The sequence below is a fragment of the Alosa pseudoharengus genome, unplaced genomic scaffold (genome assembly GCF_046254945.1).
Source record: "Alosa pseudoharengus isolate Yale_2024_CS ecotype anadromous, Long Island Sound unplaced genomic scaffold, YU_APseudo_1.1 YU_APseudo_1.1_scf_21, whole genome shotgun sequence".
In the NCBI taxonomy this organism is placed as follows: Eukaryota; Metazoa; Chordata; class Actinopteri; order Clupeiformes; family Clupeidae; genus Alosa; species Alosa pseudoharengus.
The window spans coordinates 23,805,238-23,820,237 of record NW_027468674.1 but is presented as its reverse complement, the minus strand read 5'-3'; the positions used below and the strand labels follow the sequence as shown (position 1 = coordinate 23,820,237).

Below are 15,000 nucleotides of genomic sequence, written 5' to 3'. Positions count from 1 at the left end.
CTATCCCTCTCTACCCCCTCTGCCCTCCTCTCTCCCTCCCTCCACCCCCCCCCCTCTCTCTCAGCTGTCGATGACTCACACTGCTGTGATATGCCCTTCCGTTCTCGTTCTGCTCTCATCTCTCCGTGATCCCAGTGCTGAGCTCCCAGCAGCTCCGGAACGCACTCTCCGCATAGCCTGTCTATAAAAACCCTGATTAGCTGTGATTGACAAAGCATAGTCTTTATATCAGGTATCCAACCCCCAGTAGTGATCTGCCATTGAGATGAGATGAGCAAGACGCATGCCTTTGAATATGATCAGGGGTTTTTTTCTTGTCTTGATGTGTTGTGGCTTTGTTCATCTACCGAAGCTTTTTGGGATCGCAGGATGATTTATGTAGTTGGGTTTTTTGGTGAGTCACTGAACCACTTGCTGATGCAGAGTCGTTGAATCATTGTGCTAATTTCGAGAAACTGTGCCTCCTCGAAACACACTCACACCCACACCCACTCACACACACACACACACACACACACACACACACACACACACACACACACACACACACACACACACACACACACACACGCACACACCTCCCTGTGCGATGTCCTGCATATCAAACTCCCATTAGTCTAAATTTGGACTTGTGCTACCGTGGGGTTTCTTTATGCTTCGGTGTATGTGTGTGTCAGACAGAACAGTTTGCACCAACATGCTGTTTTTCCCTCCTCATCTCCCTCTTAGAGAGAAGTACTCCCAGTACCTGAGCGCTCAGGTTCTGGACAGCGAGGGTCGCCCACTGCGTGACACCCACTCCTCCTTCCTGATAGCCCTCACGCGCCTGCCCTGGGTGCCCACCTTCCGCCTCGGGCACGACGACCAGCCCACTGCCCCCAGCTACCACTGCCCTGGCTCCGTCTACCTCTACTCCCAGGACGTGCACAGCGTGCTGGGGGCGCACGTGGACTATGTGCAGATGGCCCCCAGCGAGTTCTCCAGAGGGATCGGTACGCCACCCAGCATGCACTGGCACTACACTACCCAGCATGCACTGGCACTACACTACCCAGCATGCACTGCCAGCCCAGCGGGCATCAGCAGTTAGCCCATCAGCGGAAAATGAATTCATTATATTACACATGTATTTCATAGGCCGTCTACACAAAGGCAGTGATTGCCAGATGTTTTGAAGTGCAGATATTTGATGCCTTTTACAGAACTGATTGAATAGACAAATCAGGGGTTTGAATGTATTGATGAGTCAAATCAGCTTAACTGGACCAGCTTTATTGGGCTTGCGTAGGACCTTAGTGTTGACGAGTGAAGTAGACAGCAGATGATTTCAACTCTGCTATGATGCATCCTGTCCAAAAGTATATACTCTTTGATCATAGCATCAAGGTTTCAATATGCTGACTTTATTATTCAGTAGAAGCTGACCAAGAAATTGACAGTAAGACTTAGAATTATTTTTGTGTGTGTGGTATATTCTCCAGGCATGAGGCACACTGTGTCTGTGGATGAGGTGATCGATTACCTGAAGAGGTGGAGCACACAGGCCTCTGCAGACTCCGCGCCGGCCGAGGGAGTGGGAGAGGAGCCGCAGTTCACCACCACTGTCCAGCACATCAGCAACGTCTACGGCTACCTGCAGACCCACTGCCCCCCGGGCCAGCTCAGGGAGCTCTTCCAGCACACCCCTGCTGTGTTCGTCAAGTACGAGAGGTCAGTCGGGGGTCACAGGGGGTTATGGGTAATGACTTGGAGTGGCAGAGAGAGAGAATATGGTGTGTATTTCACACAGTATTGGCAATATTGCAACATGGCAATAGAGAGAGAGACATTTCTCACATATTTCAGTTTCTTCACATGTAAGTCAGTTTATGTTCAAAAAAAGACATGGCTAAATTGTTAAATACTTTTAAGATACTGTGTGTGTGTGTGTGTATTATGAAAAACATGTACATTATAGTTGTGTTTATATTTAAGCATGAAGAACAACTGGTGCTCTGGCAAATTTTACCACCTGAAAGAAGTCTGTTGGAATGACCCTACCGGAATGTTCCTACGATACAAGGAGCTTGTCTCTCGTGCCAGCAATGGTCTTCAAGAACCTAAAGTTCTGGCACCGTTCTACAGCAGTCTTACGGACATGAAATCTCTGTTCTTAGGGGTAAGCCTCATGCTATGTTACTCATAGACAAATTTCTAAATATTTTTCTGGTCTGAAATGGGAATCATTTCATTTCTAGCCTTAATGAACTGCAATGTTGAATGTCTGAATGTGTGGATTAATATGTGTTGCTAAAAATAATACAATTGTCAACAAAAGCTGAAATGAATGAATTAAGATGGTACGGGTAGTAATGTAATTGTGAGGTTCTGGTGATGTTTTTGTTTCTCCAGTTGGGTGTTGAGCGCAACCCTTCCATGAAGCAGTACGTGGATCTCCTAGAGCTTGTGTGCGAGTCCGAGTCTCAGGCCACTGGCCTAATCCTGCAGGACGTGTCCATCATCTACGCCAAGCTGGGTGGGTCAACAGTCGAAATAGCCAGTCGTATTCTCTTTAGGAAGTATTGAATGGCAGGCTAGTGTGATGGTGCAAGGTTTTGATTGATTGAATTGATCATATTGGAGAAGATTGTGCTGATCTTTGGTACTTTTGTCTTAGTCAGACTCCTTATGGCCACATTCAATTGTGTAACATCTGTGGGATGTTAATTATTTAGATAATGTGTGTGTGTTTGTTTGGAAGGGCAACATCTGAACTGAAATTCATTATTTCCTGTTTCCCATTCAAGCGGAGAAGTGTATAATGGGCCACAGTGGAGATCAGGACGCCGCGATTCCGCTCAATCCCAGCTACTGCTCCTCCCTCCGAGGTAAGCCAAGACCCGCTGCAAGCTCTGAACTGACATCGCTAAGCCACGCGCTGCCGCATGAGCATATAAAAATAACCGCCACATCTATAGAGCACTTAGCAAGGATCAGCCTCGATGCTATGCACAACCCAGATAAAGAGTGCCATCAAGGTTTCCGCTAAATCACCTCTGATTTAGCTGCCTGGGAAAAGTGTCAGTTTTACTTCACCAAAATTGCAGAATAAGGGTAGAAAGTTCAGTGAAGTTATAACTGCAATTTCTAGTATAGTAAGTATATATATTCTTTTGATCCCGTGAAGGGAAATTTGTTCTGTGCATTTATCCCAATTTGTGAATTAGTGAAACATACACAGCACACAGTGAACACACAGTGAGGTGAAGCACACACACTAACCCGGAGCAGTGAGCTGCCTGCTACAGCGGCGCTCAGGGAGCAGTGAGGGGTTAGGTGCCTTGCTCAAGGGCACTTCAGCCGTGGATGTGGGCATGGGAGAGCAGTGCTCAACCACTTCCCTCGCCCACATTTTTCCTATTGGGTCGGGGATCGAACTGGCCCGAAGCCCTAACCAGTAGGCCACGGCTGCCCCACTTAGGTATTCTATCAACTATTAATCCTGCCATCCATCCTTCCACCTACCTATCAATCTATTTTATCAGTCTATTGGTTAGATCGGTCAATTAATCTATTGCTCAATCTCTGTACTGATCCATCTACTAATCTGTTCAATCCAAACCATCTAATTTAATATACTTATAAGTACGTTCACCAACATTTCTGCTGTTGGTCTCGGTTAGCTGGTCTGGCTTACTTTTTTTGACCCATGTGGCTCTTTCTTGGTCCTGCTCAAACAGAGATGCTGTCGGGTCAGAGAGTGTTTCCTTCCAAGAGGAGCAGCTGGGTGTCTCTGGCTCAGAGGCCCATGATTCCCGACGACAAACACCTGGAGAAGATCTTCCAGTCTCACCCTGAAGTATGTCTGCTCAACCTGCCCCCTGCCCAGAAGAAGGCCCCCACTCGACCCAAACCTGGAACCGCTACAGGTGAGACACACAGACCATTTTTTTTTGTAATTGATGTTTCAGTATTGCAAATCTGCTCAGATCTTGATAAATGTTTTGAAACTTAAATGTTTTAGTAGTTACACATGGGCATAGTACATAGTTTTTGAAACATTTTACTGAAATTTTTGGGTGAGAGCCTTGCAAAGATAATGCCGCTGTTGGTGTATACAGTACTAGCTGCATAATGTGGTAAATGGTGAAAGGATGATTAAATGATAATTATGCTACGGGTCGAAATTCACTCCAGCCAAACAGCAGCGCAGTGAACCCACTTTCAGTGAGGAGGAGCGCAGCCTCTTCCTGGACATTTGCGGCGTGCCGCGGCTGTCGGAGAGCGTCAGCACTGAGCCCCAAACGGTCAGCTACCGTCCATCGCCGACCCTGCAGGCCCTGGTGCGCGAAGCCGTGCCCTACGTGCAGCGCTTCCTGTGCTCCCACGAGGAGTTCGCCGAGCTCTACGCCGAGTTGCAGGAGAGTGGCATCGCACAGCAGATCAAATCGCTCAGCTTTGGGCAGGTACGTCCACACCTCTGTGTTGTCGCGTTACCTTGATCAGACAGAGACAGAGTTAGACCTAGACAGAGTCCACCAGTCCAGAGTCCAGTACACTTTTTGGTCAAATATCATTGAATCAGAAGCATTGCTGAATGATGGTTCTCTAGATGTTTTTTTAAAGGAGAAATACAGCGATTTTTTTTTTTTTTAATACATAGATCTCCATTTCTTGAGGTCACCGAGGAGTGTCAGTATGAAACAAAAAACACTACACTGGGGGCATGTCCGTGAGCCTCCATGTTCATGCTTTCAGTGTGTAGCGCTGTAGCTGCCTGGCTGCTTTAGCTGTAGGAACTAGCAACTCGAGCTAGGTAAAACCGATTGTTTCCATTTTTTCCGTACCGACAGTACTTGGTGACCTTGAGAAACGGTGATCTATGTGAAAAATCGCCAGATTTCTCCTTTAAGTGTGTGCGCTATAAAAGCTCTGGACACTGTAAATGGGTAGCAAACATAGTAACCTGTATCGGGCCATTAACAATTCCAGCCTATCAACATGTCTTCTCAGGAGCACAGAAGAGAGGTATGTAATTTGATTGGCTGTTGAGCTAAATGATCAAGGTGCCACTAGGATTGTGGACTCTTCCTTTAATGTTCCCATTCACATTCATTGCAAGCATGACAAATGTGTAGGAGCGGGCGACACTGTGAATGAAGGAATTGCCCAGTATTGCATAAGACAGGGAGTTCAGTAATCCCCCCCCACCCCCACCCATCTCTGTCTTGTCTTGTGTGTGCAGGTGGGTGAGTTGTACATTCATTACCACTTGAAAGTGCCCGACGGAGAGGAGGTTTACGAGAAGGAGGATGTCATCTGTCTCCTGAAGGACAGGAAGGAGCTGTACATCCAGAAGGATTACCTTAAGTCCAAGTTGGACATATGCAGGTACTGTTTGGGTCCCTCAGTGATGTCAGACGTTGGGTTACAACAAAAGAACTCGTCCTTTGTTTTGTTTTTTCTCTCTAGTCAGTAGTACTAATAAAGAAAGTTCATATTTCCTATTAGTCATTGTATTCATACTATTATCAGAAGAGGTCCTAAGATTTAAATAATTTGTTAACCATACTATAGATATTCAGCAGGTTCTACTAGCACAATCGATAGTAGATATTTTTCAGTCCAACTCTAGAGAACCAGATGTTCCAGATCTGCCTTATTACCCTCTACCACATCTGTCAGTAGCACACCTGTCAAACAGATACAGAGGCTCTTGGACAGGTGGAAATTGGAGGAGGAACAGGCTCCTGAGTGGAAGTTGGAAAGATGGCGTTTTGTGCAGCTTTCTCAGAGTGAGGTTCTGATGCTGGGTCGGGTCGGGTTGTGTGTTGGCAGAGAGCTGGTGAAGCTGTTCAGTCCAGAGGGGAGCCAGGCGGACAAACTGCTGACCTTCCTGGAGAGCCTGATGAGCTCCATACACGTAAGTACCCAGACCACCGAAGCCCCTTCAAAAAGCAAACGCCAGAAGCACCAGCAGAACCAGCACCAGCAGCACCAAATGTGTTCCAGAATGATTGATTGGATTGAATCCCACCATACAGTACATTCAGCAAGAGTGATGACGCATTGTTGTGTAGCTCACAGAACAGCATCAGTCTGTCAGCTGCTTTCCTTCACTCTGAGTTATGATTGTGCTGCTTTAGCATCGGGACACTTGATCCAGTAGCTGAAGTGGGATGCATGTCCGACCAATCAGAGCCCTCGTAGTCGCCACTGCATCATGCTCACATACATACATCAAGACGGGTAGTATCAGTCTGTGTACTGTTTTCACACTTTGAGTTATGTTGGCAAAACCAATCAATCACAAACTTTATATTCCAGGAAGGGCATTGTGCGTGGATGTGTAGAATACCCATGAGTGTGTGTGCGTGTGCTCATGTCTGGTAATGATTTATATTAATCTTCCACTGGCTAGACATTCCAGCCCTGACTGACATTCCTTAATGAGTCCGTCCATCGATTCCTTCAATCATTAAATACAGCTAACAGGGAAAAGTCATAGTGCCTCTCTAAATAGTGTTTGCGTTAGCCTCGGTGAAGAGATTCGGAATGTTAGTCAGTGCCTGGCTCCCAGATCTCACACACACACACACACACACACACACACACACACACAGGTGAGTCATCGGCAGCGCGGTCACGGAGATCAGAGGAGAGCTAACATTAGTGGGCTGAGCGCGCCGAGGATTTTGGGAGATAACGGCCCGCTTGCCGTCACCACCGCTGCTGCTCCGCATCTGAGGTGCTGCTGATGCCTCACCAACAAGGCTATTTGCAGAGACTAGAGAAATAAGACTGCTGGATCGTGTGTGTGTGTGTTTCTGAGGCTGTGTGATTAGTGTGACCCCCCCCCCCCCCACACACACACACACACACACACACACACACACACACATTTCTCAGTGGTGTGTGTGCAGTGGATTATTGTGCGGACTGCGTTCCCCTGAAGCTTTGACTTCAAAGCCGTCTGAAATGTCCCAGTTTTGCTCTGCCACCCCCCCCCCCCCCACTCCATCCCACCCCTCCCCCCACCCCCACCCCCCATTCAGTTTGGGATGGTAATGGGGGAACTCAAAGTAATTCCCCAGAATGGTGATTCACTGAAGTCAGTCAATGAAGTGAGGTTATGATCACTTAGGGGGGGGGGGGGGATGTCGGCGAAGCATGTGGATTAAGCGGAGACAGTCGAGTCATTCCCTGGGTTATGTTTTGTTTTCTGTTTTAATTTTGTGCAGGACCGAGGGGCTCTGAAGAGATTCCTGGACATCAAGGGCATTAAAGAACTTCCCACTGAGGAGGAACCATGGGAGGTTCCCATGCCTATAGACACGAGGCCTGAACCCTCAGGTACCCACGGAAGTAATTCCTCTTAGAACCTCTGAACCTTCGTCTCGCGTAACCACAGGACCGAGTCATGTAGGCCACTCCAGATGTGGCCGATTTAGTCAGTCAAGCATTTGGTAATCATCTGGCGAATTCAGTCAGATGTGTAAAAATCTCCTTTTTTATTTATTTATTTTTTTGTCCTATTAGACGCTCTTGTCCCCATTCTAGACGTAACGCCCATAGCAAATGGCCGTCTCATTTTTTACCCTCAGATGGATATATGAAAGTCCAAAATCCCTTCCTTTGATCAGAGAGGGGTTTTTTTCCCCCATCTCACTCAGTTGGAATAACTGACATTTCGCCCTCAGTTCATCTCTGTGGGTGTATGAATGACATATCAGTCAAACACACACACACACACGTGCGTCAGAGGGATAGCAGACATGCTAATTTTGGTTTGTTCGTCATACCCGTCCCCCCTTTGACATGAAAGAGCAGCTGCTGCCAGAGCTGTGTGTGTGTGTGTGTGTGTGTGTGTGTGTGTGTGTGTGTGTGTGTGTGTGTGTGTGTGTGTGTGTGTGTGTGTGTGTGTGTGTGTGTGTGTGTGTGTGTGTGTGTGTGTGTGTGTGTGTGTGTGTGTGTGTGTGTGTGTGTGTGTGTGTGTGTGTGTGTGTGTGTTTGCAGTGGTACTCAGATCTGTCACTAGTTGATCCCTCAACTGCTGTAACACCCAGTCACAGCCTCTGATGACAAATTAGCAGCATCCTAATATAGTGCATTTGACGTAAGGAATGAGTAAATTAATACAATAGGAAGCCTGCTGTTAATTAACATGTAACTGTACAAATGAAAATTGGGTGAAGCAGATGGTTAAACTCATGTTGATGGAGGAGCATATTTTTAAACTTGTATGTTTAGGATGGAGGATATGATATATGAACTCATGTGTTTAGGGTAGAGGAGCAGATAGTTAAACTTGTATGTTTAGGGTGGAGGAAGATATTTTTAAACTCATATGTTTAGGGTGGAGGAAGATATGCTTAAACTCATATGTTTAGGGTGAAGGAGGAGATGGTAAACTTATATGTTTAGGGTGGAGGAGATGGTTAAACTCGCATGTTTAGGGTGGAGGAGCAGATGGTTAAACTTGTATGTTTAACTCGTATGTTAAAGGAATATTCCGGAGCAAAAACAACTTAGGGTCTACTTCCAGAAGCTAACAGGTTCAAACAGTTTGCAAGCATAATTACGTTAATTGGTGCAGTTTTGAGAAAGACAGTCATTTGCATTAACACCAAATTGTCTTACAATGCAAGTGGCATAGACACACATCAAACACAAACTCTGTTTTTTTACCACTGACTATGTTCAAAATAGAATGACGCTTCTGTGGTAGTGGTGAGGTTCTATACAGACAAATCGAAGTATTGTAAACGTTGTTTCAAAAGGTTGTTATAAAAATGTTATTTTCCGTAGGGTGTGGGGTTTTTTTTAGCCTACCTTAGCTGTCTTCCTGTCGCTGCCATCTGTCGTCTGCATTCAAACAAATGCATGAATACTTAGCTGCTTGTGACAATATAGGCTAGTATCAATATTAACATTGAAAAAGAGTCCCAAACAACAACTCGTATTCTGCATGAAGCCAAAAACTGATGTTGACTCGTGACTGATGTTGACTTGTGTGTGTGTGTGTGTGTGTGTGTGTGTGTGTGTGTGTGTGTGTGTGTGTGTGTGTTCCTGCTACTGCAACCCAAGCGCCTCGGCCAGTCAGCCGCCAGGAGGAGGAGAGGAAGACTCCGGCCGCAGCAGGCGAAGAGGATGGCCTCGTCTGCTGGCCACCCAAGTCGGGCCTCTCCGACGGCCGTGGAGCCGCCGGACGACCCAGAGGCACAGGTGAGGCTGCGTCCAGTTGGCAGAGGTCACAGAGGCCGTGGGCCACGTGAGGGACGGCTGCCTCGGCAACCAGCTGTGTGACCTCAGGCACATCAGAACGTATCAGTCACTGGCCTCTAACGGCCGTGGGAGAAGCGACAGCAGTAAGCTGGAGTGGACTGTGGTGTTTGCCTAATGTGATCTGACGTGATGTGAGGGGACGTGTGTGTGTCTGTGTGTGTGTGTTCGTCTGTGTGTGTGTGTGTGTTTGTCCATATCTGGGTCTGTGTGTGTGTGTTAGTGTGTTAGTCTGTGTGTGTGTTCGTCTGTGTGTGTGTGTGTGTTTGTCCATATCTGGGTGTGTGTGTGTTAGTCTGTGTGTGTGTTTGTCCATATCTGGGTCTGTGTGTGTGTGTGTGTGTGTGTGTGACTGGGGTGGTTGGTTCCCTCCTGCAGTACCAACCCTTTCTCCTCCGTCCTGTTCCAGATGCAGCGGTTGAGGCGGTGATGAAGATGTGGCCCCCACCGAACGCCCCCAGCTCCTCGGCCGAGTACACGGGCACACTGCCCCCCATGACCGAGAGGAGCCCCAGGGGGGGCCCACCATCTGGGGAGCCCCAGTCCCCCCAGTCCCCCCTGCCTGAAGGAACTTCACTCCCCACCGGCACCAGGTTCTCTGGCAGCCACACTCAAGGCCCCGGTAAGGCTTTCCCCGGTGAAGCTGGAGGTTTGTGTTTCCTTGCAGAAGTGGAGGATAGAGGTTGTTCAAGTGGATTATTGTTTACTAATCTATTAAACAATGCTGACATTTTTAATAATTGGGTACTTTCATGATCAGGTTAAGCGCCTAAAATTATCCACATACATGCTTGTGTACCTCAAAATGTGTAATTATGTTGGATGTATGTTATTATTCATAACTACACTTAGTACCTATTGAAAAAAGAGGTGCAAAAATGTCATCTTTCTTCTTCAAATTGACATTTTGTTTTAAAACAACACCACTTCAACACATATCACGTTTACTGTGGGCAGAAAACTGGACCACACTAGGACACTCTGATCCGTTGTCAATATTTTCCTTCCCTCCTCCACAGCCCAGAGTGCGGTGGGCGGCGTTCAGTCTTCCCCGTCCGAAGCAGCTCCATGCCAGCCAGGCGTGGGTGGAGGAGGTGGGGGTGGGGGTGGAGCTGGTAGCGGCGGTAGCAACACGGGTGGCTCTGGAGAGCCCAGAGAGGATGACTCCATCAGCACCACCACCACCAGCAGCAACAGCAGCCGAGCGTCCTACACCCACACCACTCCTCGTGACCAGCAGGCCATCCCGTCCACACAGCAGTAAGAACGCTGCCATGTTCATGTCGAGTTTGACCATATTTGGTATTTTGGACAAAGGCCATTTTACAGCAATTATCGGCCTCGGACGCCTCATTCACACTCCACAGTGGTGGCAGATTACCTGGGGAGAAGTCACAGTGTTGGGGTTATTCATAGGTGTTGATGCTTGTTCTGCTATTCCCAATGGAACAGAAGCAAACTGTGTGTTCCATTTCTGGCTTGCAAATGCTGTCTGAATGTTTGTGGTCTTCTACATCAATTTATGTCATTGCAAATACAATATGTATTTCCAAATCCTTATAATGTTTTTGGCTACCTCAGCCTCTTATGTAGGAATTTTTCAGACTTTGAGTAAGCACCCAGATATTAATCGTTTATAGCCATGAGTCTGTCAAACATGAGTTAAACGACTTATTTAGGTTCAATTGGACTTAAGCTTCTATAACACACAATGCTCTAGCAATTAAATAGCCTTAGTTGCTGAAATAGCCTTAAATTAAACAAACAAACAAACAAACAAAGTTCACTTGGACAAATACTGAGGGGTATTTCACAAAGGCAGAATTAAGACATCCAAGATAAGTGATAAAGCGAGGTTTGACATAGTGTTGTCTGGTCATCCTAGCTCAACTCGTTTCACTAATGCCAATCCAGGATGAGTAGGAGCGACTATGTCAAGTCAGGTGTAAGTAAATCAGGATGTGTGCGCGTTCTCGTTTCTGCTCCAAAGTGCCCACGGTTGGAATAAAAAAGACGCGTCATTCACACAAAGTGAACAACCGCTTTTGATATAGACTAACAATGAAGTAAAGTTGTCCTTTGTGGAATCGGGAATCACGGCTATTTCTGTAAAACAGCAGGAGTAGGCGTGGTAGACCAACTGAATGCAAATTTACGTAGGCCTACGTGTGAGTGCTTCCTTGTCTCGGCACGCAACGTCATTAAGAAAGCGCTTGCCACTGCAAATATGCACATAGTATGATATACCTTAATATTATAGTTGAAAATACCTTCGAAAACTTGCCCCTCCACTTCCAATCAACTACAGTAGGCTATTCATCAAATGTCTATCAATAAAATAAGCAAACAATGAGTACCTAGGCCTATGTTAATAATTATAAGGCTATCACAATTAAAATAATAACCATATGGTAGTAGGCAGACTATCTGTTTTGTTTTGCGAGCAAATACATTTAGCAAATAGTTTCTAAATGGAATAAAGCTCCTTAAAAATTAGCACAGAGGTCAGCTAGCTGAACCAATAAGACGACATAATTACCATTAGAATTAACTTAGCTTGGCTGTTAGCCTGGTCGGGACCAGGCTAGGTGCAGAGAATAAATCCCCATGGTAACTTATGTGCCATCTCTTTTGTGAAACCAAGTCAAGGCTAAATTCATCCAGGATAACCTAAAAATCCCAGCTTAATCCCTTATCTAGGTTTTGTGAAATACCCCTCTGGTCTCTATGTCTTGTTTTGGGTGAGTGATCATAGAACTCACCCACTGGTGTTGTGTTGTGGTTGTTTTCAGTAACACCATCCCAGGCGAAGCCCCCGAGGTGATTTCCAGTCAGTTCCAGGGCGTGGGCCACTTACAGCGCGTTCCCCTGGCCCTGGACACGGCCGTGTGGGCCCAGGCTCTTGGGGGCGAGGCCGCGCTGCAGGACCTGGTCCTGGACTGCCCGCTGCCGCGCACCATGGTGGAGATCTCGGACGACCCCGGCGACTTTCAGGATGTGGGCTTATGGGGGGAGCAGCTGGTCCACTCCTTCCTGTCAAAATGGCAGGCCCACGGCCCCGCCGGCCCTACAGAGGTCACCTGGTACAACCGTGACGGCGAGACGGGCCAGCCCTGCGACTTCAAGCTCACCTTCGGCCCCGATGGAGATGGGGGCTCAGCCAAGGTGGTGTACGTGGAGGTGAAGACCACCACCAAGCCGGACCGGCACCTGGTCCGGCTCTCGGCCAACGAGCTGGACTTTGCACTCAAGGAGAAGGAGCGGTACCACATCTACCGGGTCTATGGTGCCGGGGATGCCCAGAACGCCCGACTGGTGCGAATCCAAAACCTGGCCCAGCACCTGCATTCCAAAACACTGGAGTTGTTTTTGTTTGTGTAACATTCCTTCCTTTTTTGTTTTTAGATCAAACACCTTTTATTTTTTTATATATTTGTTCGGTCGAAATTGTTTGGTTTTACCCGTTTTTAAAAATTGTATCTTGTTTTTTTAGGAGAGAAACTGCCTACTTTTTTCTTTCTTATGCACTGTGTATGTGGTCAGTTTTTAAACTTGAAGAATTCTTGTAATTTTATACTTATTTTTAATGTAAACATATATTTTCTGTCAACAGCAATGCGCAACAATTTTATGTAGAAGTGTTTTGAGTTGCACTGTAATCAACTCTAACTTTAGCATACAGTCTAATTCTGTTATAAAGGACAACAGCTTTGTTTATCAGCTTAAAATGAAGGATAAGACTCCTAAAAGAATGCAATATGTTCCAATGCACAGTAGTTAACTGTTAATTGTTTATCAGCTTTTGACTTTTCACAGAATCCCAAAATAAGTGGTAGATTTTGAGCATCTATTAATTGTTTTATTATATTCCAAAGCGAGGTAAAAAAAAAATCGTTTCTTGAATTTTTGTCTCATAAGTGAACACGTTCTGTCTTCAGTGCAATGCTATGGTGGGGCATGTCCAGTCGCCGTGCTGCTGATGAAGCTTTGATCATCCTGACTAATAAAAGTCTAGTCTTGTACCCTATGTTTCGCTTTACTGTGACTTACTTCCAATGCTTTGAGTGCATTCATCCAAAAGTGGTTCTAACCACATGACCCACTCTGTATTGGCTCACATCACTTGTAACCAGATCAGATTGCCCAGCCTCACTTATGGTGCAGCCATTAACTTGCAAGAGAAGCTGTTTGTGTAATCAGTCCTAAAGGTTCACTCGATGTGCAACTGATTATCTTCAATCAAAGCTGCGGATTAAAAGGTTTAATTACAAGTTGGTCTTTCCAATCGCATAGCTGTTCTGATGTTAACTCTGTGTCATTTGCAGTCATCTGGAATGTTTCACAAGGCCAATGCGATTTGAAAGGAATAATTTTGTGGGGATGTTGCATAAGTATTTCAGCATTTCATTTCCAAATTTTGCCCTAAAATAAGCGAATGCCTTTTTAATTTATTTATTGATAGAAGAATCCAATGTGACATCTGTTGTGTGGTATATTGAATTCATTCAGGCTATGAATTTCATAAAATTCAATGACTTGCTTTGTGACCCACTTTGTTAATTTCGCAAACACACAGAGCATATGCAAATTGCAGAAAGTTCCCGAGGCTTCTGAAATTAAACCATGTGATTCAATCCCTTCCTTTCATCCTGAGGAAACATATTAAGCAATCTACATGAATAATTCCGAAATCCCATATCCCATGTGTAATGTAATTAAACTGCAGTAGGCCTCTATAGTATGGGCAGCTGATATTTCCATTCATGATGGGCGGTCACCACAGTGTTATATGGACGTTATAACGATTCACGTCTTCTGTTTTATTGTAAAACTCTGTGATCCTGTGCTTTAGTGTGGAAATCTTTTACACATCCAGAGGATTAATCTGCAGCTCATTAGACACTGATAATCTGTATGGAGACAAGAGCGGCTCCCGGACTGGAGTGCAAGTGCGGATGGTGCTGAGCGCTCTATGCTGCCATTGGCTTAGAGGCGCACCGTGGCGATCGTTCCCTGCCTCCATTGGCTGAGAAATGCGGTGGGCTGGACCTTCGGCAGGAGAGCTATGGTTTTCAACCAGGGCCAATACAGAGACAATAGGGGGACGCAGGACAGCTGGTAGAACGCATCGGGCTGCCGAGACAAGTGAAATTACTCCAGACCGTCAACTAGTCGTTAACGGGAATTGGTCAGCAGTCGGTAGAACCCAGATGTGAGAGCCTTTACCAAAATCTTGAAAACGCTTTAACATGTTCCATCCTCAGCCTCCTAAGGCGGTATCCTTCGGGCTTGTTTGGTCACAATAAGAAAACAGTGGACAGATTGAATGGTGAGTGAATGCACTGGCTATCTTTCACTAGCTTATGATTCTGCATGAAAATGCTCTTTGGTGCGCCTTAATCTTTGGGAAAAAGATGCATAATTTTCATCATTACCATCATAAGAAAAATATTAATGCTCAGATTGCTTCTGAATAAAATGCCAAAATAATACCACATAGTGTCTGTTTAAAGGGTCTTTGTATTGACAACAATGGCAGAATGCTGCCCGGTGCGTTTACGTCTGATTGCGGTAGTTGGCTACCTCTCGGTGATCTCGTGTCTTGCAACGCATGTGTATGCTATAAACACATCAACATCTCCGAGCGGCTCTGCATACTGTCTCTACAACTGAGCCCGTGTCCAAAATACCCCGTTTTTAGTCCTTGACAGACGTTTACTGTGTTGTCTTTATAAAGGT

The 15,000-nt window shown here is 46.0% G+C and overlaps 2 protein-coding genes across 7 annotated transcripts in view; both read left to right on the top strand.

The window, feature by feature from the left end:
- LOC143137890 (uncharacterized) overlaps positions 1-13,288 on the top strand; it is a 46,671-nt gene extending 33,383 nt beyond the window's left edge. For 5 of the 6 annotated variants that reach the window (XM_076298226.1, XM_076298225.1, XM_076298223.1 and 2 more), the window contains 14 exons: positions 730-992; positions 1,482-1,710; positions 1,975-2,158; positions 2,392-2,515; positions 2,787-2,867; positions 3,720-3,908; positions 4,177-4,445; positions 5,225-5,370; positions 5,818-5,902; positions 7,221-7,332; positions 9,067-9,204; positions 9,671-9,910; positions 10,281-10,521; positions 12,054-13,288. In XM_076298226.1, the coding sequence (XP_076154341.1) occupies positions 730-992; positions 1,482-1,710; positions 1,975-2,158; positions 2,392-2,515; positions 2,787-2,867; positions 3,720-3,908; positions 4,177-4,445; positions 5,225-5,370; positions 5,818-5,902; positions 7,221-7,332; positions 9,067-9,204; positions 9,671-9,910; positions 10,281-10,521; positions 12,054-12,642 (2,890 nt within the window). In that variant the 3' untranslated portion in view covers positions 12,643-13,288. The remainder of the gene's footprint in view (positions 1-729; positions 993-1,481; positions 1,711-1,974; positions 2,159-2,391; positions 2,516-2,786; positions 2,868-3,719; positions 3,909-4,176; positions 4,446-5,224; positions 5,371-5,817; positions 5,903-7,220; positions 7,333-9,066; positions 9,205-9,670; positions 9,911-10,280; positions 10,522-12,053) is intronic. The other variant, XM_076298224.1, reaches the window with a different exon arrangement.
- Positions 13,289-14,372: 1,084 nt separating this feature from the next.
- Positions 14,373-15,000, top strand: part of bsk146 (brain specific kinase 146) — an 11,680-nt gene continuing 11,052 nt past the window's right edge. The window contains exon 1 of the mRNA XM_076298221.1: positions 14,373-14,590. The gene's annotated coding sequence lies outside the window, so the exon portion shown is untranslated. The remainder of the gene's footprint in view (positions 14,591-15,000) is intronic.